This window comes from Sebastes fasciatus, chromosome 8, assembly GCF_043250625.1.
Source record: "Sebastes fasciatus isolate fSebFas1 chromosome 8, fSebFas1.pri, whole genome shotgun sequence".
Lineage (NCBI taxonomy): Eukaryota > Metazoa > Chordata > Actinopteri > Perciformes > Sebastidae > Sebastes > Sebastes fasciatus.
The window spans coordinates 18,181,733-18,207,388 of NC_133802.1; the positions used below are offsets into that span (position 1 = coordinate 18,181,733).

Genomic DNA, 25,656 nt, shown 5'->3' on the forward strand with positions numbered 1-25,656 from the left:
TTATCTACAATGATTTTATAAATATTTGAAAGATTTCCATTAGCTTTATTTCTATTTTTAAACCATGTATTGTATTAAATCCTTTTTTCATTTGTCCTCTTCTAAATGTTTCATGAGGTAACTTCTCACCTGCAAATACTTAAAGAAATGTTTTTGACCTACCTCATATTTAGAGGTTATCATTTCATAATAGTTTATTGTGTGTTTTCTAAGTAATTGAGAGTGTGTTACTAACCCCTTGCTAGCCCAGCAATCTTAATTTTATGCAACATTCTTGTGTGGCTGCTAGTGTTTAACACGGGAGAACTTTGGCTACTTGTATTCATCTTTAAAAGGGTTTTGTAGAAAAGCATGCTTAACGCTTACGCTGTTTCTCAAAGTAAGGTGTTGGAAAAAGTATTATTGGTGTTGAAACTGTGTTGATGATGGAGTAAAGACTGATGACTTGACGTTTAAGATACTAGAGTCATAGATTATTTTCCATCAGCAAATCTTTACGCAATGCATCCACCCGTATTGTAAATACTCAGAAATTCCAGTTGGATGAGGCGACTACAAACCATTTTGTGTTGGACACTGATTAACTATACTAATATAAAAGTCTTTGTACCAGCATTGCTGTGCTGCTTGGAGCTATGATTGTTTCCTGGTATTATATTTTGCAGCGACGGCTGTAATTTACATCTCTAAGATTAAAAACAATTCAGGCAGATAAATAGAACAAATGCATTGTGATTTGCATTCTATAACAGCACATCTGAGCCTGTGGGGATAAAGGAAAAAGATCCTTAAGGTTTTGTTTGGCTGCACATGCCTATACACATTCCAGGAATGTGGAGAATGGCGAGCGAGCAACAAGAGGGGCCTTGTATTTGTAGGTCTATCTCCTGCCCACCCTGTAGATTAGCCTCTTATCTGTTAAATGAGACGGTGCCGACGGATTTGGATAACAGGACTTTGGCATCGGCACCGCACTCCCTGCACTGAGAGCTCTGCTGTATCACAGAGAGTCCCTGTGCCAGAGCTAAGCGGCACAGACAGCCTTGGACCAAGCAGTGGGTGGATATGGGGAGCCACATAATAGCAAGCTTCAGATGCTGCCATTCCTTCTCCTTGAGCGCAGCTGATGTTTTTTTCTTCTTCTCTTTGGTCGTCTCTTATCATATTTATGACTGTAACATGGGATTATGAGTGATACGCCCCAGAGTCTAGATTCAATTCGCACTTTCCCACATAACACCTGGATGGATATGTGGCTGTGATTCCCGTTGCCGTTGACTCATTTCGTCTCAGTCTGTGCTGTTATCATGTGACTAGCCAGGCAATAAGGTAGGCTGAAATGCATCCTCCGGCTCTGACTCATGATTTGATCTGACTTGTAGTCTCCCTCACCCCGGGCTGGAATTGATAGGTGGCGTTAAGTGCACACCTGGGACCCGACGTTGGGTCTCTCTGTGCTTTCTCCCCATTTCCATCGCCCCTAAGCCCAGGGCCTCAAACAGACATTAAGCAGGAGCACTGCTCCACACACTTGGCAGCCCAAGCAGACTTACCGAGACAGAGCTGCCCGCCACGTTAGGCGTGAGTGCCAGTCACCGTCAGGTTCAATGGACGAAACTGGAGCACATTCCTGAGACCTTACACGTTGTTTGCTAGTTAATAAATCTCAGCCCGCCGAGGACAGAAAACACAGGAAGGTGATGATTATCTAGACCAGAGAGGTAACAGGAGGGGACACAGAGTCAGGTTACACTGAGCAGGCTTGTCACTCTGTGCAGGGATTTGACACGCATCCAAAGCGGGTCATGAATGTCTAAATCAAGTTTCATGGCGATCCATAACATCAATAGATGCTAAAACAATTCACTAAAAGACAAAACTGTCATCCTCATGTTGGCACTAAGGAAAGTCAGAGGATCACCAAAGTCAGTCGGCGTCATCCTCTGAGGACCATCAATATCTGTGCCAAATTTCATGGTAATCCATTAGATAGTTGTTGAGATATTTCAGTCTGGACTAAAGTGGTGGACCTCAATTCAACTTATTTTTATATAGCGTCAAATCATAACAGAAGTAATCTAGAGACCCAACAAGAGATCGCCCATGAGCTGCATTCTTATGCGACAATGGCAAGGAAAAACTCCCCTTTAGCTGGTAGAAACCTTGGGCAGAACCCGGCTCTGTGCGGGCGGCCATCTGCCTCGACCGGTTGGGACCTACGGACGGACACATCCGTAGAGTCATGCTGCTTGCATGGTTAAAAATGAGTATATTTAGGTAACATGCCATATCACAGTGCCATCATTGTAATCCTGTCACTTCATTCAAATTATTCCTTTGTCATTAGAAGACGAATTACATTCATAACTGAACTAAACTACAGGCCTATGTTTCTAAGGTTGTAGCTATTAAACTGATTACTTTAGTTACTAAACTTTTCCAAATGAGGTGGTGCAGGAATGAGTCGGGTTCCCTCGTCTGGAAGTCGATGGGTTTTTTGAATGGGTTTTTGGGTAGAAGCCTGAAATAAGATCTGTGGTTAACACACGCTGAAGAGATTTTAATGTTTTGTTCACAACATAAAATATACGTCAGTAAATATTCCACTCATGAATATGAAGCTTTTACGTGTCTTAAAAATGGTGGTTGCTAACAAGTGGCTAAATGAGACTACTAAACGTCATCACGCCAAACACTAGTCCGTCTTTAACTTAGCGGTGGTGATGTGAAGTCATGCGACTATCGTTTATAGCCTAACGCTATGTTTTTACTTCTAGCGATTGCATTTATGCGTCACAAATCATAAAAAAAAGTGGTGCTCACTTGTGGAGATTATTTTGCCCGAACAAAACATGCAGGTATCAAAAACATTTGTTCACCACAGAGCTTATTTTCTGCAATAGTCCAAAACCCAAAACCAGAAAAATCCCATTGTCTTTTTGTCGAGGGAACCAGGGCGCTGCTAATGTCTGGGTTGGCCTACAAACATAAGTCATCTCTGCAGCACTCTATAAGGAATTGATGAGAACCGGTAGGTGAATATTGTATCATAGTTCAAATGTGCAAAGCATTTCCAAGGACTAAAACTTATGACTGTGTAATCATATTACAGCACTGATGGATTGCATTAAGGGTATTTCATGCAACTGCTAAAGAGTCGCAGTACACATTTAGGAGCTAATGAGTATCCAGTAATCGGGTTTTGATTTGATATCTGCTCTTCATCGGGGTCATCCTGTGGCCATGCCATTTGCTGATTTCTATATTTGCTGATGTCCTCTTGATGTGTTTCATAGCCATTAGGCCTGTTTGTCTCTGATAAGGAAACTATTACCCCAATCACTGAGGCCATTATGGGCTTTTCCTCAGACTAGCATTTAGCATGAGGTCTCCTCAAGAGCTGCATGTTTACCCTGTAATGGAGTGGCCTGATCTGCTGCTGGTCGAACGTACAGAACTGCTAATGTCCAATCCCCTGTAATTGCCTTCGGGGTCCTCTGATGGTGGATTAATTATGCAGTGTAATTTGCGAATTATCGGCTAACTTGCCTCAGCGAGACTTGGATGAGATTAATTTACACTGAAATACATGTAAATATGACAAGATGAAACTACGAGCTCCAATTTGCTTTTCAATAAGACATGAATAATTAGTTTTTTGTAACACTAAAGAGGATGTTTCCACAGAGCGGTGGCTTGCTAACAATCAGTATGCACCAGTGATGATGGTACCTCTTGGAAAACCTTATTTGTGCTGAGCAGCGAGAACAGATAACTGGGGGCAGGCACAAACAGGAACAGTGCTCAGTACTGTGCTGAAAGGAAATCCTCCTTCTTCCTGTTCTATTATCAGCTCCACATAACAAAGTGACGGAGCAAGCAGACACCCACTGCAGACCAAAAAACTAAACTTTGAACAGGTAACTGACGAGTTGCTGACATTCAACGTTGATTGTGACGCAATGGCCCTGCAAATCACTGCAGCCCTATGAGAACCAAACAAAAACTATTACAGCGTGACAAGAATTGTGGGTGAAAAAGATTGAGCACAACATATAAAAAGCAGAAACGGTCTTTCCGTTTGTTATTAAGTGAAACCGAGAAGGGTTGTCTAAAGTGATCTACCATTGTGAGAAAGAGGAGATTGGCTCCGCTGTGGGTCTTACTCAGCCAAACCCCCCCCCTCTGCGGTCCAACAGTCCGCTCAGAATAACCCTTCTAATAAGTCACTTGGAAGAAAATGTGGGGAGTCAGCTGATTCGTAATCCGCTCTCTTTCTCGCTCTGTGCTCACACATCAAGAGTCAGATTGATATGTGCAATCACATGAAAGCCCCTCTGCGGCGGGGCTATCATGGTCTACTAGGCCTGCAGGTGTTTTTGTGTATGTGTGTGTGTTTTGGCAAAATGAGAGCTGGCTGTTGCATTTGCAATGGAAATCCCTCATCCATAACATGCCTCAAGTGTAAACAATAGGGCGAGAGAACAGCAACTGCTAGGAGATGCATGTATTCGTCTCTGCTGACATTGACACAATTTACATATTTAGTCAGTGCTGATGGTGTATTCATTAGATTTAGAGACAATTAAGAGGTATAACACAATTACAAATCGTTACTCTCAATGTGTTATGACGCTTTGGCAATATTGTCCTTGTATTGTAACCTATGATTAGGAAATTGAACATCTACATGATAATACATTCTACATATGTATTGGGGAACTAACTTGTGCATGTTCAGTTTGAATAGAACAGTAATATAGATTATTTCCAATCTATTCTCTCAAGTCTACATGTAGATACAACATGACTGCTCCTTGTTCATACTGTTGCCTTGCAGGGGTGAACAAAGAGTCAGCGGGATAAGGATGACTGACAGGTCTGTGAACTATTACAGACAGGCTCCGTTGCTCTATCTTAAAATCCTAATCATGCTCGCCAAGGGTTTTATTATTCAATTCAACTTTATTTCAGACACATTAGTATATTATTAGTACATGAAGGCTTTGTTGCTATGGACATCGAGTCAATTCTTGCTCCGAGATATTCGTACAGTTTATAGTTTATGATAATGTATGATGATGGCAGCGCATAAATGGCATCACATATTTCATGCAAACATTTTCTGCAGAGTAAAAGACATCAAATCATTTGTTGGCAAAGTGAATGATAAGAATGCCCATTTCCACAGACACATTTGGCAGCATAATGACATCTGTGATTGTTGTTTCATTTTCAAGTTTTTTTTTTTTTTTTTTACTGTGCTGTTTGCCTCTTCTTCAACACTGACTGTCAGTCTGGGAGACGTTCCTCTTTCTTTAAACTTTCCCTTCCTCTTTCAAGTATTGTTCCCAATAGAGCTCATGCCCTATTTAAAACCATAATAATGCAGGCTAATATAACCGTTCACATAAGCTCAAAGAGATCTTGACAAAGAAATGTCACCTTCTTTGTACGTGTCTGTTCCGCCTTAAAAAGGGGAAGGTAGGAAGTCATCAAGGTGAAGAAAAGTAATCTCAAGGAATCTTTTGCAGTGCAGTAAGCCGGAGAGCAGGACGTGGATTGAATGGCTGCTCCACAAATTCATAAACCAAAATTAACTGTAGCATATTTCCATGATTGCTATAACATTAATTGAGCAGTGGTGTAAGATAATTAAGTACATTTACTCTAAGTACTGTGCTTATGTACAATTTTGGGGTATATTTTACTTGAGTATTCCAATGCTTTGCTACTTTCTAGTCCACTACATTTCAGTGGGAAATATTGTGCCTTTTACTCCACTTATTTGACAACAAAATATATAATTTATAAAATATGATGCTGTGCTATAGATTCAACTATCCAACAGTATATAAAGCAGTTTAAAGGTGCTCCACCTCGACCAGCTGTAACTTTAAAATGCTGTATGTGTTAAAGCATCAGTAATAACATTATCATATGTATAATAATACAACTCTCTGAAAGGGACTATTCTGCCCAGGAAGTACTTTTACTTAAATCTTAAATGTAGGTTGTAACAGAGTACTTCTTCCACCACTGGGTAACAGACAATATTGAATGACGTGTTTTGCAGAGGAGTTAATATATTTAAGCACAGACATATACTTTAACTATAATTATTTCACCTGACAACACTTCATCCTTGAACGTTTGAACCCCTTAAACAACCACATGCTTGAATCTTGTGACTAATATTCACTCAGCGAGCCTGAATGCACCGATGCAAATGCACATTATTGCAAACTGTGTGCAACACGGCTGTATGATAAGCCGTCTGTGCTAAGATACCCTTCACACCGTGTCAATAAATCCCCACAATATTCCTCATTCAGCTGATGTTTGCTTCCTCTGAAGTTTGGTTTTCCACCCATGACATTATGAGTATTGATAACAAAATGGAACTTTTGCATTGACAAAGAAACGTGAATTTAGAGCGAAAATGGGATGTATAAATGTTTTGAAGATAAGATATAATACTGACATCTTTTTTAAACTGCACAAACAGAAAATAAGTCACTCTGCTGTTAATCATTTCTACACAGTTCTTTGAACAAATATAACCTTTAAACCGTGAATAGTCCTCATCTCAACTGCGTGACTTTGACTTTAGAAAACCAATTTAAGTATGTCACAATAAACCCCGTGGAAGACACTAGATACAGTATCAGAGAGATTTCTTCAGGGGTGCATTTAAGGACATCAAAGTAGGTGGAAGTACTTTTGTAATTGGTGTTTTTAATCATCATCATAGAGACACATTTTCACAAAAACAGAACAGGCTCTGCAGAGAGATACTTGTCTTCACTGTCTAAGTTTTTAATTTTTTATTACAAGGAAGGCTATGAGGTCAGATTTTACGATAACTTTATGTCATTCAAACGTACTACTGTGTTTAATTCCCTTTGTTGCATTCTGTCCTGGATCATTTTATCATGAGCCGATTTTTTTTTTTGTCAGATCAAAGTAGGCTCCTTCTCTGTAAAGTCCTTTCAGATATACTTGTGATGAAGGGCTCGATTAAAAAAACTGACTTAAATCAGATCTAATAGATCTTATTAAAGCGTCCTTTGAGAAAGGCCAGCACTTAAGAAATATCTACCAGCTGTAAATTGTCAAATGTGATAAGCCATGATTATATCTGAGTGAGTAAAACTTTTGTACTAGGCTACAAATAATACATGAATTTATCTAATGCTTATTGTATTGTGAAAATACAAGCATATGTTATCTGTGTGCATGGCAGGAAATAAAGCCATGAAGGTCCTGGCCTTATCTGTTGGCTGATAGTTGCTAAGCAAAGTCACAGGAGAAGGAAGCAAGGATATTGCTCTGTTGTATGTTTGTCTTGTCATATTAATATGATAAAATGTTAATAGAAATACCTTGCAGTTTTATATCACATTTTTACAACCTGAAAATTAATTAATTATGCTTATGGTGCCATGGTCCTGTACAAGGTTGTTTCTGCAACTACGGTTGACTCTCCCAAATTAAAAAAACAAACAAATGTAACTTGTTTATTTTTTATGTTTTTCATCACTTGTTCCTATACTAAATGTCCTTACCTTACATTACAATAATGTTAATTTTATACAATTTGCTTTTTAAATTTCTATAATATTTCTATAACATTTGAATTCATTTTCATCATGCTTTGTGCGTTATTGTAAATATTGATATAAAAATTTTTTTTTAAAATACACCCTGAAAAATTGACCGTAACCATAGACGTCAGTCTTTATAAACAATAAAATATGTTGTGTTTTATGACAGATATCGCAATTTTAATACCCTTACCGCAACACCTAAAGCTGTTGTAAGGACATGTTGGGGAAATTATATTTTTTGTTAATATTGCAGATAAATGGCAGCTAGTAAAGTCTGCTACGTTAGCTTTGACTCTTAGCATCTTATATACATGAATTCAACATTAATATTTTTTTAATGTAGTTCAAAATACACAATTACTAAGCTGTATGGTAAGGACACACAATAAATACTTCAGAAGAAATGGTGATCTTGTTTTTCTGGATCTTGAGGTTCACCTATGGGTGGCCCAGCCTGTCATCCATGTGTGCACTTGCTAACCTCTGTTTCCATAGAAACTAGATTTGTTTGGCTTTGAATAAAACTTTTACCTTGACATTAAGTGTTGCGGTAAGGACTCAGAAGTGTGGGTGCAATTTAGATGAAAAAAAATCAATAAATGATTTGTAAACAAAAGAAATATTTTTAATATGGTGAAAAAGTAATATGTATATGAAACAATTCCATTTGAAAAAAATTCATATTATCATTGAATTTGCACATTTTACATATCTCAACATTGAGACCACAGCTGGTGACGAAAAGTGGTGTTTGGACTGCTAAAATGCTAAATAAATTTTATTAAATCACATTATGTAGTAATTATTTTTTATGTTAGGATGGGTCACTATATATATTTATCAAGCATTGCACTGCAAATTTCAACATAAATCCAAAATTCAATGCCCGTAGTTGCAGAAACACCCACACAGGCTACTTTCAGGCTACTAAATTGTGTTGAATGTTCTCAGAAATATAATGAAGCTGTCACAGAGCTATACAGGAAGTCTGAATGCATTTTTTTTTCCACCAAAGAGAACTTATCAAAAGGTATTATCTGTTAAAGGTCCCATATTGTAAAAAGTGAGATTTTTATGTCTTTTATATTATAAAGCAGATTTAAGTGCTTTATAAATACTGTTAAACTATCAAAACGCTCAATATACGGAGAAATACACATAGCCCGTATTCAGTAATTGTACGTTTGAAACAAGCCGTTAGGATTTCTGTCTATTTGTGATGTCACAAATATACAATATTTAGACCGTTACACGTTTTTCATACATAAACATTCTAAATGTGTCCCAATTTATTTCCTGTTGCATTGGATGTAAATAACATCAGCTGACAGGAAGTAAACATGGACCCAAGCTGTTGCCTATCAAACACAATTCCGTTGAAATGAGCTAAAACAGAGCGTTTCAGACAGAAGATAAATACAGGTATATTCAGGCAGACAGTATGAGGAAAATAAAGTTTTTTTGTAACATTGCAGCATTTAAACATGTTCTAGTAGAAACAGAAAATACAAGTATGAACCTGAAAATGAGCATGATATGGGACCTTTAAGTATATTTGTCTCACTAGTCTACTTGCCTTCATGTCAAGACAGTTTAACACTAAGTGATTGTTTCACTTAAAGGTCCCATATTATACTAATTTTCAGGTTCATACTTGTAATTTATATTTCTAATAGAACACGTTTACATGCTGTATTGTTAAAAAAAAAACTTTTTTTCCCTCATACTGTCAGCCTGAATATGCATGTATTTACACTCTGTCTGAAACGCTCCGTTTTAGCGCATTTTGACGGAATTGCAACAGAATTGCGTTGCTAGGCAAAAGCTTGGGTCCATGTGTACTTCCTGTCAGCTGATGACATTCACATACACTGCAACAGGAAATAAACTGGGACACATTTACAATGTTTACGTTTAAAACTGTGAAATGGTCTTCATATTGTAGATTTGTGACATCACAAAGGGACAGAAATCCTGACGGCTTGTTTCAAAGGCACAGTTTCTGAATACGGTCTGTGTGTATTTCTCCAAGGATTGAACGTTTCGATACTGTCATAGTATTTATAAAGCACCTAAACTTACTTTACAATAAATCTCACTTTTTACAATATGGGATTTTTTTATTGGCACAAAAAGTACAATGAAGCAGTACAACTACAAAGAAATACATGTTTTACATGTTTGAAACAGTTTTGTCCTAGACCCGTATTTCCTAACCCCCCCTGTTCCTCTTTGTAGTGATGGAGATAATGTGGTACACATGGAATTACATTAAATAATCCCAGAGAAGGGAAAACAAAAAACAAATGAATAAATAAATAGATGGATAAAAGAAATAACAATAATAATAGCGAATAAATCGGGACGGAGTATGTATACCTACACACATATACACATACCCATATACTGTACGCATGTATACTTACATATATGAATAATAACAAACAATAATACATAAACAAAAAATAAAAAAAAATATGCATTAAAGGAAAGAAAAGAAAAGAAGAAAAGTTGCTGGCACTCAGGCTACAATATGGGACCTTTAAGGTTGAAATATTATATATAATTGTGAGTGCAACTAAACTACACCAGTTCATGTAAACACTCAATGTAGGTGTGTTTGTCTTTTCACCTGCATGTTTCCTAAATAAAAGGTAGGAGGAGTCATGCTGGTACACACACACGATTGGCCTCAACCTGTAGACCTGTCTGCTAGGAGCACAGAGAGAGGCAGCCAGGGAGGGGTTGTTATACCGACATACTTACAATACAGAGCAGTGAAACTATCTCTAGATTAACTAACACCTGAGAGAGAGAGCAATCTATCTATCCCCCCTCTCTACTCTCCCCTCAGATGCTCTACTACTCTCTACTGGATATCTATCTGTGTGTGTGGTGTTGAGTTGAGGAGGTAAAGGCGCATGTTTAATGGCATTGTGGAAGAAGAAGTGTCCGCGGCGCTCTCCGGCTGGAAGAGGAGACATCACGGCGAGAGGTAGCTAACGTTAGCTCGCTAACAAGGTCAGTCTTTTTGGGTGTTTTTCTGTCCGCTGGTTTTTTATTTAGCAGCAGCAGCGGTTATTAAAATGCCACCCTCGTCATCGTTGCTATAACTTCGGCTCGTTTACAGGATTAACACGGAGACACCTCGTCCTCTGGCAGGACAGGTAACCAGATATTTATATCACCATCTAGCTTGTGTAGTTAGCTCGGCGGCTATCACTGCTTCTCACTCACAAGCCGGGCTTTTTATTCGACTTTTTTTAAGCTCACAATAACACTGCTTTATGGAGGTTATACTGCATGAGTAGTGCAGCCTAACTGAGCTCACATTAGCTGCAGTATTGAGAGAGAGAGAGAGATAGGTATTTGTGTGGTGGATGCTCCAGAAACAAGCAGCAGCAGCAGCCTCCTAGAATAAAACAGGTGCATCTCTGCGCTAGCGACGCACAGATGCAGGATCAAGCGCAGCTAGTTACTCTCCTTTGTAAGGCAGGTTTTAGGGATTTATATTCTTATAAAGACAGAGTTTACTTGGTGTGGGGTTGTTAAATGATTCATCAAGGTTGAACGTCGTTATCATTTACAAAAGGCCTCGTCTACATAGTCCAATAGAAAAGGAGGACAACTGCTGAAACTGGGCCCAGTTAGTTAGCTAATGTTAGCTGTGAGACAGTGACCGGCTACTGGGACACTTCATGTCAATCCTGAAGCTTTTTAATGTCTTTCTTTTGTTTAATCACACGACAAAAATGTCATTTTTACTGTCCTCAAACACAGGGTATGTTATCTTTTTAGTGGTTTTAAACTGGGAGGTTCTGGTGTAGACTAACTTACTGTTAGTTAGCTTGCATTTGTTTAATGTTAGTTCCTGTAGCTTTTGCTTTAACCTTATGTTATGTTTGCTTTAACACATGAGGCTTGTAATGTCACAATCCATTATAAACTGGGAATTAATGTGCAATTTTCAGATAAAAGTGGGCACTTGTTGGGAAAGCTTTGCAGAGCAGAGATTGAGCATTGTTTTACTCTTCCTTCATGCTTTAGATACCTCTGATTTCTGCAGAAAAAGAGATGTGTTGACTCATCTAACAGGGTATCTTATCTTTTGAGTGGTTTTAAACTGGGAAAGGGCTGGTGTAGCCTAATGTTAACTTATTGTTAGATGGCTTGAATTTGTTTAACTTTAGTTCCTGTAGCTTTTGCTTTAACCTTATGTTATGTTTGCTTTAACACATGTGGCTTGTAATGTCACAATCATTATAAACTGGGAATTAATATGCATCTAATTTTCAGATAAAAGTGGGCACTTGTTGGGAAAGCTTTTGCAGAGCAGAGATTGAGAGTTGGCATTGTTTTACTCTTCCTTCATGCTTTAGATACGTCTGATTTCTGCAGAAAAAGAGATGTGTTGACTCATCTAACAGGGTATCTTATCTTTTTAGTGGTTTTAAACTGGGAAGGGCTGGTGTAACATAACTTATTATTAGTTAGCATGGTTTTTTTAACGTTAGTTCCTGTAGCTTTTGCTTTAACCTTATGTTATGTTTGCTTTAACACATGTGGCTTGTATTGTCACAATCATTATAAACTGGGAATTAATGTGCACGACAACAGATGCATCTAATTTTCAGATAAAAGTTGGGAAGCTTTGCAGAGCAGAGATTGAGAGTTGGCATTGTTTTACTCTTCCTTCATGCTTTAGATACCTCTCATTTCATGCACAAAAAGAGATGTGTTGACTCCTAACAGGGTGTTTTATCTTTTTAGTGGTTTTAAACAGGGAAGGGCTGGTGTAGCCTAACTTACCATTAGTTAGCTTGCATTTGTTTAACGTTAGTTCCTGTAGCTTTTGCTTTAACCGTATGTTGTCATATAATATAACGAGTTAGAGCACATGTGTGGCTTGTGATCTCACAATCATTACAAACTGGGAATTAATGTGCAATTTTCAGATAAAAGTGGGCACCTGTTGGGAAAGCTTTGCAGAGCAGAGATTGAGAGTTGGCATTGTTTTACTCTTCCTTTATGCTTTAGATACCTCTCATTTCATGCACAAAAAGAGATGTGTTGACTCCTCTAACAGGGTATCTTTAACGTTAGTTCCTGTAGCTTTTCTTTATGTTGTCATATAATATAACGAGTTAGGAACACATGTGGCTTGTAATGTCACAATCATTATAAACTGGAAATGAATGTGCACAACAACCAACAAATCTTCAGATAAAAGTGGGCACTTGTTGGGAAGGTTTTGCAGAGATTGAGAGTTGGCATTGTTTTACTCTTCCTTCATGCTTTAGATACCTCTGATTTCAATGGAAATGCACAAAAAGAGATTTGTTGACTCCTCTAACAGGGTATTTTATCTTTTTAGTGGTTTTAAACTGGGAAGGGCTGCTGTAGCTTAACTTACTGTTAGTTAGCATGAATTTGTTTAACGTTAGTTCCTGTAGCTTTTGCTTTAATGTTATGTTTGCTTTGACTCATGTGGCTTGTAATGTCACAATCCTTTTAAATTGGAAATTAATGTGCACGACAACCCACTAATTTTCAGATAAAAGTGGGCACTTGTTGGGAAAGCTTTTGCAGAGCAGAGGTTGAGAGTTGGCATTGTTTTACTCTTCCTTCAGGCTTTAGACACCTCTGATTTCATGCACAAAAGAGATTTGTTGACTCCTCTAACACTGGGGTATTGACAGCACAGAGTTTGTTTTCCTGGAGCATTAAACGAAGTTGCTCTCAGGTCATCATGCCAGGTTAGACTTTTCACTCAGCCAAGGCCGAGTTTGTGTTTTCTCCCCACATATTTCATTACTTGGGTTGAACAGTGTGGAGGGGCAACACAAGGGAAACATCCAATTGCAAAGCAAGCTTGTCTTATGGATATGTTTATTATTCAGCTCATGCACTATCCAGAGGCTGCTGGATGTGGTACGTCAATTCAATTGGCCCTGAGTGCCACTGTGCATCGGAGCCCTAATTATTTTTGATGGTTTTCAAGTTTTAACTACTGTTGAACTGCAGAAAGCATGGATACCGTGGTTGTAAACGGTTTCGTCTCCGCCCCTCCCCCCCAGTAGAGCAGGTGTCATTGTGAAATGGGCAGAAATCACCTACACTCAAGCTTGAGTCATTGTACTGTTTATCATGCATAAAAAGGGCTCGTCGTGAAAACAATGAGGTTTTAATAGGTGTTCAGTGGGAAATTAAGTCGCATTATACACATCTCCCAAATAAATAATACTTTTATAGAATCTTTGTTTTGGCATTTGGGCTTTTGAAACTACATGTCTTAAATATTTTAGGAAGATGGCTTAGTTGGAAATTGTCATGATGATGACAATGAGGTACAATTATCCCCTCCATTAGCAATGTGACTAAGGCAGGTTGTGTTTTTCAACAAATAGGCTTTTGTGTGCTCTCTTCTTACAGTGGTGGTGATGAAGTACATGATACACATTTTATTTTTGTAGTTCTACTCAATGCTTTTACAGTCAACCCTATCAAACAGAGGCCCCTACTATCAAGCAGGATTTGGCGTTAGCGAGGTAACTTCAGGGTTAACCCTGGGTTTTCCGTCCTACGAAGGTGGTTCACTTTTTTTACTGGGGTAGATCGCCATGGTAACTTATGCTGAACACCTAATCTGCTCCGGAGCAGGTCATGTTCCAGATAAGAGATCAACTTGTATAAAAGCACCACCTAAAGACCAATCAAAACTTGTATGATAATATTACACAAATTCGAAGAAGTTAAAGTCATGATCCAGGCTAAAAGCAACACAGTTTTAACTGACAAATGCAGGAAGGACAGCTGGCTGTATGCTGTGGGTGCTTACCGCTTTGAATTATGTTTTTATATTTATTGTTTACTTGTTCTGAAGTCCGTTTCACACCGCCGGTGACGGGGATGCAGCTGAAAGAAGGCTAAAATAGTCATACACCCCACAATCTTGTCAAAGGCCATAATGAACTGTAATCTATTCATCCATCATATTGTGAAAACTGTTTATAATATCACTGCCCCATCTAGACGAATACAACTTACTTTTGACTATTTTGTTAAAGTAATAACTCTGTTAATTTACACATTCACACTTCGGTAATTTTTTCTTTTACCGGCTGTCCTTCCTGCATTTGGCAGCTTCAACTGTGTTACTTTTATTCTGAATTATGTGTTTCACTTCTGTAAAATATGACACTATGTTGACAGTAGACTTGTCCATGTTTGTGATAAGTCATATGCTGCAAACACCGACCCTTTAATGTGAACCCGCCCATAACCAGATTGAGAAACCTTGGGTTGACTTACCGAGTTGATAACCAGCGTCGTAGGACCGCTTAGTGGGATTGCGTTTGTTAAGGTTAGTTAAGCCAGATAACGAGAAGATACCCCGGGTATGTGGAACTCTCTTCATAGTACAGGCCTCAGGCTATATGGTTTCATCTTGTTAAGCCATGTTGTGATTGTTGGCCTTTTCCTCAAATGACACATCCTCATTTCATGTTCTATTATGCACATTCGTTTCAATATTGTTTTGTTGTGCGTGAACGGCGTGTTAGAACGCTGCAAATCGACATATTAAAACGTTTCATATTTCTTAATGAGATGTTGTTTGAATTGGATTCTGAATTACTCGCACACTGTGAAATGAGAACGTGATAGAATCTAGGCCACATTGTGGAGAGCTTACTTTGATGCTCAGATGTTGCTTTTTGTTTCCCGCGTATGTGTGTGTGTGTGTGTGTGTGTGTGGCAACAGCCTGAGGTTAGGTGTGCTCATTGTGAATTAACTTAAGCTTATGGATAAAACCTATTTTCATGTGTATGTTTGTGTTTTACATATAAACACACATTGATAGATGAATCAGGCAATACGTTTTGCCTTTACACTCAGCTGGCATATTGTGTTGTATTGAAGATTCAGCCTTTAAGTAAAAGAGACTCCTTAGCGTTTTGTTTCTGTCTAGGAAATAAAGATGTCAGATAAGGTGCGTGTCTCAACCTGGTTTACGGGTTAGGTGAGACATAACTCGGTACTCTCTCCGCCTATTTGCGAGTAGGTGGCAAAATGTCACATTAGCAAAACGGATACCCAGTGTTACTACTTTTTCATGTTTCAGAGTGACTGTTCTTGTTGATATATCTTATGTTTTGTATTTCTATGTCATTTCTTTGATCCGTCCAAACTACTTGCAGCATAGTGGAGGGTTCAGGAGGAGCCCTGTGGATGTGAATTGATTGTATGTTCTAGTTTTCCCAGCTGGCAGTCTAGTCATAACAGTTCACCTCTGTGCCAGAAACACCACACCATATACCCGCAGTAGATATTAATCATAGTCATTTACACTGAAAGCCGCTTACACAGATTACACAATATGGTCTGAGTTGTTTTGTCTTGTATATTTTAGCTTATGTTTTTATTAGTCACTGACAGTAGATGATCTACTGACACAATTGATTTTCCCAGCAAACAAAAAGCTGACTGTAGCTGCCTTAGTATGTAGGTTTTTGTCCAATGATGAATCATACATTTTGTAATGCAAAAGCAGTGGGTTGGCCTGTCTCAATAGCACTGGCTGAGCTGTACACCACTATCGAGATACTGGCTTCTTACAATTGTATGATCAGATCAGAATAAGGTGGGCAGTTCTTTAAAAAAAAAAAGAGGGAGACTGTACTTGAATCCACAGAAACCTAAGTTGCAAAAGTAGCTGTGTGTAGTAGTGGTATGAATTTGGCAGATTAACAGAAGGCTGAATATTAATTTGAACTACACGATTTATAATAATGTAGTTGATTGGTTTTTTTTATTGACTTTTGCAAAAACTGAGTCATCTTTGGTAAAATAAGAATAAAGTGATTCAGTATGTGTTGGCATAATTTGTATTATGAGTCAACACACAATTGCAGAAGACTGTCTGTTTTTGTTAGTCCCTTGAGATTACGGCCTTTATAAAAATAAAATTGCCTCATGAGATCTGAGGCCAATGTTTTTAAAAAAAGAAAACTAATAATTAAACTAAATAACTAAAAAAATACCAAGCACCGCCCACCATCTGGAGCAAACTTTCTCATTTCACAGCTGAACAGTACACTACAAGATGTTTCCGAAAACATTAGCGGCGAGAAATAGGCATCACAGTAACAGAATATTGATTCATATTTGATCAGCGCTGCTTATTTTGATCGGATTTCGCGAGTGATTGACAGCTGCCGCCGTTGATTGAACAGCCAATAGGAATGTTCTCTCTCTCTCAGAAATGACCTGTGATTGGCCAGAGTCTCCGGTCACAGGCTAGTTTTTTTTAAAGCCTGAAAACAGAGCCATGAGGAGCTGCAAAAGTCTAGTTATCTCTCAGAACACTTGAATTACAATATGCTGAAAGATTATTATGGATGTTTTGCCCAATGATGCCAAAACATTTTGCCTACTGCAGGTTTAATTCTTGTCCTTTGCAACATATGATATAAAATTAGAGGTCTGTACAGACTTTGCAGAATTTCCGACCATTACCGCGAATTCCCACAGAGCGTCTGATCACTCCCACCACCTGCAACAATGTTTTCTATTGAGAATCTTTTTGCCTCATTCAGCAGGGAGAATACAGTCACTCAACTGTTTAATAAGCTGCCTTTTAGAATACATGAATTGCAAATGAGCCTTATTAAATGGGTTTTAAAGGTTAAAAAAAACAGCTTCAGACACTGGGAACTAAGAATGAATGAAAATGTTATGGATTTTGCCCTTTGTTTTTTCGGTACCTGATGTAATTTCTCACAGGAACAGATGTTTGAATGTCAGACATCAGGGCAGCAGTGAAAGTATTATTTTCATGTTATTCAGGTTAAAAGAATGTATACGATCAATTGTCTGACTAGAAAGTGTGAGAGAGAGAAAGAGAGAGAGAGAAAGCAAGTGGATGAGTGAGAGAAGCAAACTAATCTTCTGGAAGCTTAGCTTTATTTGCTACAGGAGGAGGTAGTTTACTGGAAGACCATGCATTTGTGTGCATGGTTGATTTTAATAATGACTACCTCTCATTATGTTCATTAGATTTTATAGCTTATTCCAAAACAATGAGGTTGAGCGTCTGTTCCTGCCTGTATTAGGGTAAATACATGTACATTTGGTGATGGAACCATTTGTATTTGTTCCCACGAGATCCCTATCTTATCGCAGCGCAGCCCTCTTTTACTGGCTGCTTCTTGTATGAATCATCCAAATATTGTGGGGGTGAGTTTCAAACAGCATAAACCATTCTTTGAAAGATGGGTTTTGTATAAATTGACTGATTTCATGACGCAGGTTGTTGGATCAAAATGTTGGCCAGTGAATGACATGTATTTTACTAATTCCCACTGTAAGAAGATTTCTGGGTTTGGGGCAGTTTAGAAGAGACAATATTTTGTATAAGTTGACGTAACAGCCTTGTGTCAGTCAGGCATTAGGATTCCAGGCAATTGGATGACCGTCCTGCCTGTTTCTGAGTGCTACAGGATTGAGGTTGGCTGGGTCAGCACAATGGAGACTCTAATTCCAACCCCCAGGGCACCTAATTAAAACTTACAACCAAGACAAACAACCTTTGACACTCATGCATCTCGTGAGAATCGCTATTACTGAAAATGCCATGACAGAGAAGTGAAGATCAGCAGGAGATCAATGTGTCCTTTTTCTAATAATGTTTATTACTTCGAAACTACATGTGTAGAATCTAAATAGAAAATGGAAATATAGTTTATTCTGTTGGCACAAATAACTAATTGCATGCATTTTGGGATCAGCATTTTCAGCCAGTGTTAGTGTGGTGATTTATTAATTCCAAATATTACCCCAGTTGGCCTGTAAATTATTCTGGGAAGACAAATGCTGTGTCCAAAATCACTCCGTCCTTCACTCATTCACTAGTACTTATATAAGAGACATGGAGGTTCAAATGAGACTGTCTCCCTCCCTCCTTCTTTCTCTCTAATTACAAACACCAAAAACTAGTTTTGCTGTATAAGAAAAAAAGTCAGTAACAAATGAAATGCATTATTAAAATATTGCTTTCAATCAACTGTCAATAATTAAAGGAATTTCTATACCTCATTGGTGAATCTCGCGCTTCTGAGACAATTTTGTTCAATCGTGGAGTCGAATGTTTGCCAACCTAGTAAATATAGTGTGTTCGATGGTAAATGGAGTGATTTCGGACACAGCAAATGTTTGTTGCAGTATCAGGTAGTGTTCATTTTGTCAGCTATTTTTTTTATGTAGTATTAAGGCCTTTACACATCAGGGGCGTTTTTTTTCATGCGATTGATTCGCAGCTCAATATGTTGTTTTCTGAACTGTGATTTTTGTCATGGATACTTTAACACAGAACGCGAATATTTACGTGGTGAAAAAGTGGCATATTTGTTTTCCCAACAAGGTTGATTTTTCTGAGCTTTGGCACCGCAAAAAAAGGCATCAACCAATCATGTTGTGCTGAACGGGTTGAGTTGCGCTTATATTTAGGATAGGATTAAAAGACAACAACTGGAGGCTCCGTAGTCCAAACAAAACTTTATTACTCCTTTCAACCTTGACAAAGGCAGTGCATACCAGAACCAATCCTTCTGTTCTCACCTTTCACAATAAAAGCTTTAGACATAATATTCATATCATAAACTACTATAGCACCATAGACAATTTTAAAGCTTGTGTGTGAAATGCATGACACAGTTGTAGCATGCAATACAGTGTACAAACTGTGTTGGTAGTATTTGGGTGGGAAGATGTGTTGTGATCAGTATGAATTGGTAGCAGCATGAACTTTACTGTGTAAGTGGTTATACTATTTGTATGTTTGCACTGATGTTTTTTTCTTCTCACTTTGTCAGACTCATTTTTGTTTTTTGTCTTTTTGTTTTCTCACATAGCTGGCTGACATGGCTGTCTAACAGGCTGCCAAAGATCTCTTCATGGATCACAGAGGACAACAAAGAGAAACCACTGCATCTGTGAGCATAGCCAATAACTAGGGAGTCTGACCCACAAGCATATCATCAGACTGACGTCAGTGCATGTGGCCTCTTAAGTGGTTCATAGACATCTGTTGGGCAGCCCAAAGGCCTATTGCTATGCACTATAAACGAAAAGACATGAGCTGTGGGGATGCTGGGAGGAGCAGGCTTCTTTCGTGTAGGACTATCCCTCTGGTAATAGGGCTTCTGGTGACCATGGCCCAGGGCACCGTGCCAGAACAGCAAGAGACACTGGTGGAGATGATATCTGTCGAACTAGAGGCTTCTATGCAGTCCTCTGTGCTCTCTGAGCTCCAGGCTGCAGCATCTTCAGTTGGTGAGGCGCCGCCTACAGCTATCCCAGATTCTTCTGCAAAGAATGGGGGAGTTCACACCGGCATCCCTGACTCCTCTGCAATCGTAGGCCAGGTGTTTCAGTTGAAGGTTCCGCCAGGACCTGCCAACGCAACCTGCAATGTCCATGTAAGTAACCTGAAGATTAGACATAATCGGAAAAAATAAATGTTGAGAAATCTATTGATTTTATGTGAGAAATAATTATTTAACATTAATTTAATGAGATCTTAATTAATCAGTCAATGAGAACAGCATTTGTGTTGAAAAAAGAGACTCAGAATATCAAATGGGGAGTATGGGAGGACTTTGTTGTTGTACTTTTTTTCTCCTTTTTATTTGGGAGGTTCCTTTTTTATTAGTTTAAATAGACCCAACCCAGTATCATTTTTGAACTTAAGTATGATGAATGAATGAAAAACGAGTATCACAGAGGATGGGTGTTAACATTACCTATCCTTTTATTGTTTTATGTCTCTTATGGGGACTACAGTATTTTGTTTGTCTGTTTAAATGCATAATATATAGTATTTATCCCTTCAGTTTTGATTACTGTATCACTGCTGATTGAAGTTGACTTTGGTGCAATTTGTTCCAGTCAGATTTATGAATGAGATGAGATTATTATTGGCCCGAGTGGTGATGCAGAATGATATCCTGTCATACAGTAATAACTCAAAATGAAGAGTGATGACTCGCATAGTTATCATGAATAGAAGCTCGCTCTGCTTCCTGTTCATATTTGGCGAGATTTGATAAACTGAATGGAATATGAAGGGGGTTGGGGAGATAGTGAAAGCATTTCTGCTTTAACTGTAGATATGTGAACGTTTTGCATTCATCTATTCTGTTTGGTTTTTCTTGTTCCCGTTTCACTGGCAACTTGGGCAATATTAAACCGTTAAATACAGACTTATATGTATGTTAATTGATTCATCGTTTACTAATTACCAACCAGTTTGTAGTTACAACTTCACAGTTGCCAATATTTACATGCTTTTCTCTGTTTCATATTATAAAATTCCTAGTCAAACTAAGTCATTTTTAAGACATCACTTGGATCCTGGTAACTTTTAATGGCCAGTCATAATTCATTTTGGGGTGAATTATCACTTAATGAAATAAGTAATGACTTTTTTCCTTTTCTGACTTAACTTATATCTAAGAAGTATCCCAGTAGTACAAAACGGTAATAGTGTTTCTCTTTTTCCTCCTGTAGCTCACTGAAATGGGAAAGGAGACTTTACCCTCCTGGCTATATTGGGACAAAGAAAGCTGCATTCTGAGAGGCTTGGCCCTGGAGCAGGATAAAGGTGTGTATCATATCTTGGTGTCTGGAGAGGAGATAATTGAGAAGACTGGCAGCCAAGTGTTCCCCAGTACGGTCTTCTCTATTGAAGTGTACCCAGAAGAACGGGCAGACACTGAGCCAGCCCTGCTCACTCTGCAGTCTGATATCAGTGGCATCCAGCCTTTCACCTGTGGCTCTGAGGAGCTTGTCACTGTCCTCACTGTCATCTTGGATGCTGACTTGACAAAGATGGTTGCTGAACAGAGGGTCAACTTACTGGGCATTATGAGAAAATTCTCTCATGTGACCCTGGAGCACATGAGGGTGGTCCCTGTTGTCAATAACCGCTTATTTGACATGTCTGCTTTCATGGCTGGACCAGGGAATGCCAAGAAGGTGGTGGAAAATGGGGCCCTACTGTCATGGAAACTGGGATGTGCCCTTGACCAGGGCAGTATCCCTGACATTAGCAGCGTCCAATCCTCAGCAAAGGATGGGACTATGTCAGCTAGGCTTGGATACCCAGTGGTTGGCTGGCACATTGTCAACAAAAAGCCCCATGGAGTGAAACGGGTCAGACGGCAGTTGTACAATACTCCTACTCCAGTGCCCTCCCTGCTTCCTCCGACTACTCACGCAGAGCCCCCCGTACGTGTTGTTCCCACGCCAACTTCGCCCTCTATTGCCCCGGCAACGGAAAGTTCTGCTCCACCTATCCGGGGTCCTTTGCCTCTTCCAGTGAAGCCCACTATGAGGGTCAGAGATCAGATAGCCCACACACCTGTGTTTGGACCTCCCCAACCCACAAGAGTACTAGGAACTACAAGCACCATCCCTATTCAGCCCACCATGACCAGGCCTACAATTGTGGAGGCCACTGCTTTGCCAACACCACCAAGCACCACCAAAAAACCCAGACCCACTTCCACCAGGAAACCCAAGAAAATCAAAACCACCACCCCAGCCCCCCAGGAACCCAAATCCACCACACCTAAACCACCCAAACGCACCCCTCCTCTCACTTTGACTCCAGAGTCTTTGAATCAAAACCCAGAGATCAAAAATCCCATTGATCAGGTGAATGCATGGGTTGGCACATACTTCGAGGTTAAGATTCCTCCCGATACGTTCTATGACAAGGAGGATGGTACTACCGATAAGCTGCGTTTGACTTTGAAGAAGACCCCCAAAGAAGCAGTGAGTGAAACCTCTTGGATACAGTTCAACAGCACTATCCAGCTTTTGTACGGCCTCCCAGAGGAGCAGCATGAGGGGAAACACGAGTACTTCATGTTGGCCACTGATAAGGGTGGGAGTAGCATCATGGATGCATTTGAGGTTCAAGTCAACCGTTGGTCTACTAATGACAAACCATCCGTTGTGTTTGCTGCTCGTTTCCACGGTGACCCCAAAACGTTAAGCACTGACGTCCATAAGAAGATTCTTTTGACCAAAAAGTTAGCTTATGCCCTCGGTGATCGCAACAGCAGCACAGTAACCTTGAGAAGCATCACTAGAGGCTCCATTGTGGTCGAATGGACCAATAACAGTCTCCAGCAGAGTTCTTGTCCAAAGGACCAGATCACAGTTCTCAGCAGCAGGATCTCTGATCCCCAAGGGACGCCTAAACTGGCCTTCATCAAAGCCATGGAGCCTGATTTCAAACCCATTAACATCTCCATTCGTGGCACCAATAAATGTCAGAGCTACACGTTCATCCCACCGGGAGAGGTGCCGATGCCTGTTCTTCCTACAGCGACACCTTCACCAGGGACAGGTCGCAGGAGCAGCGACGATGTTTACCTACACACCGTCATTCCCGCTGTAGTGGTAGCTGCCCTGCTGCTCATAGCCGGGATCATTGCCATGGTCTGCTACCGCAAGAAGCGCAAAGGGAAGATGACCATAGAGGAGCAGGCCACTTTCATCAAGAAAGGAGTCCCCATAATATTTGCAGATGAGTTGGATGATTCCAAGTCACCCCCGTCCTCCAGCATCCCTCTTATCCTTCAGGAGGAAAAGCCCCCACTTCCCCCTCCAGAGTACCCAAACATGTCTGGCCCCCACAGTACCCTGCTTAACCAGGATCTGCTGGAGGAGTATTCAGTTTATCAAGATGATGATCCTAATGCACCTCCTTACCAGCCCCCACCACCATTTACTGTCCCCATAGAGGGCAAAGGGTCTCGCCCCAAGAACATGACCTCATACAGGTCACCACCTCCCTACGTGCCTCCCTAACGCATACTAGAGCTTTCAGTTTGGAAAGCAAGTGCAATGTAGGGATGCTTGTTGAAAACTACTACAGGAGTACTTTTACATGTGTTCAATGAGATGGCTTTGACTTTATAGAGGAGCAGGCAACCATACCCACATATTTGACCATCATGGATAAGACACTATCGTACAATTCTACTACTGGCACAGGGCAAATGGACGGGGAACAGTTTGTAATTCCAGCACTCTTTTTTTTGTTGTCCTTCAGATCTGCTTTTGACTTCTTGCATATTCTTTTTTTGTCTGGTTTTTTTTTGCCAAGAAGAGTCAATTTTTTCTTCAATGATGTACTATTTCTATTGTATAGAAAGTAATAAAGAAGCAGGAAAGACTGAAGCCCACAGGGCCTTTGAGCAGGTGTCACCATGACAACAGACTTGAGGCTCCCCCTCACAATGTTAATCTTTATGAGTTCTATATCACTCTTATCTGTCCTTCGGCTAGGTTTACTAAGATTTTGCACCTGTTATTTCTAGAGGGGAATGAAACACTAAAAGCCAAACTGAAAGCATGAAACACTTTATTTACACAAAAATCTGTTTGTTTCTTAGACTTTGATCTCTCCCTCTTCTCTCCTATGCTTTGCTCCCTCTTGACAATAACATGCAAACCTTGCACTTATGCAAATTCTTGTTAAACCTTGCACTATGTGTCTTGCGCAGAAATGAACGCAGTAAGTGGTAGTCCAATAAGGAGAAAAAGATTTTTTCTTTTTGTATCCTTGAAGTCACCACATGACTGAGATTCCTCTGGTACTTGATCACAAAGGACATTACACTGATCACGCCTGTTGTAGATGTAGCCTAATTAAGTTACAAAACAAATAATGACTTTTTTTTTTTTCTTTTGTTAATGTGTGTGTGCCACTGAACCTGCCTGTGAGATGACTGGTTTTGCTGTTGCCAAGGTGATGTCTGTGGTCACAAGGCAGACCACGTGGGGTTGCTACGACAATAACGAAGGGGCCAGTGGAATGCTGTGGTTCACAGCGACATAGTCCTAGTTAATGGAGACATAGTCAATGAGGTGGATCCACTGTCTTTTATTCAGTTGGTTTTGTTGGTATGAGGGGTGGGTGGGCTTAGAGTACTGTATTATCACTGCTCTGCCTCTAGGTGTTGCACTGTTATGTTTAGTGCACTGCCTGTTGTCAGTTCAGATGAGGCATGGGGACAAGGGGATGTACATAATTGTGTGCCTGTGAAATTAAACAACTCCATAATGTTAGTGTTTTATCAGTAAACCTAGTAGTCAGGAAAGGGAGGGCCAGAGTGGGAAATAATTTTATTTTTTAATTGTATGTCTAGATTTATGATCACAATCATGGAAAAAAATGACTTTATAGTTTGTGAGGGTACAAAAGAACGTTTACCTGCCCATCACAAAAAAAAATAATGCATTATCTCAATATGATGGGGAACAAAGAAACCACTACAATATGTGAATTATGTACATTTCATATCTGATATCACCATAAGAAAAAATGGTTAAAAATCTAATGTTTTTACTGAGTTTTTGATACAGTCTTAAACTTGTTTTATGAAAATATATTAATAAAATGTAATACTATTTGTAAAGCCTCAAAGATGGTGTATAGTCCCTTTTTATTTGAGAAAATTAATCTGTTTTTATATATATATATCCATAGGCACATTAAAGGGCTGATGAACACAATTTACCAGATAAATAGGAATGCAATATAAAGTAAATTCAATGTGTGTTGATAAAATACATTACATGTTATGTTTATATGGTCAAATGCAGTAATGGGCTTTGTTACAAGAGGTATTAAGTGCAACTATGTGAAATGTTAAGGTTAGTACTTTATGTTAAATATGTCAAATTGAAATGTCTTACTTTCTGTGGAAAGGGAGCACTTCTCTTAAAATAGTCTCACGAGGGCTGCCTGCTGTGTATTTTAAGAGAAGGGAGCACTTTTCTTAAAGGGACTGTTTGTAAGAATCAGAAATGCTTGTTAACAGCAACAGCTGTGGCCGTTAAGTCAACGAAAGTCAGCATCGAGCTCGCGCTTGCCCGCTCTAAATAGACATGAACGAGCATCGCTCAAAACAGTGAGGCGACACACGTCAGCTAAAACCACAATATCACTCTATATTTCACCTGCTTGGC

The 25,656-nt window shown here is 39.4% G+C and overlaps 1 protein-coding gene across 4 annotated transcripts in view; it reads left to right on the forward strand.

The window, feature by feature from the left end:
• The window catches only part of LOC141772718 (dystroglycan 1-like), a 74,333-nt gene extending 49,222 nt beyond the window's left edge, over positions 1 to 25,111 (forward strand). Inside the window, exons 1-3 of one of the 4 annotated variants that reach the window (XM_074644047.1) lie at positions 6,584 to 6,707; positions 19,521 to 20,087; positions 21,178 to 25,111. In XM_074644047.1, coding sequence (XP_074500148.1) covers positions 19,665 to 20,087; positions 21,178 to 23,490 — 2,736 coding nt within the window. In that variant the 5' untranslated portion in view covers positions 6,584 to 6,707; positions 19,521 to 19,664 and the 3' untranslated portion in view covers positions 23,491 to 25,111. Of the gene's footprint in view, positions 1 to 6,583; positions 6,708 to 10,235; positions 10,632 to 10,757; positions 10,778 to 19,520; positions 20,088 to 21,177 lie in introns of those variants that run through there. The other 3 variants (XM_074644045.1, XM_074644049.1, XM_074644048.1) reach the window with 3 other exon arrangements.
• The last annotated feature ends 545 nt before the right edge of the window (positions 25,112 to 25,656 follow it).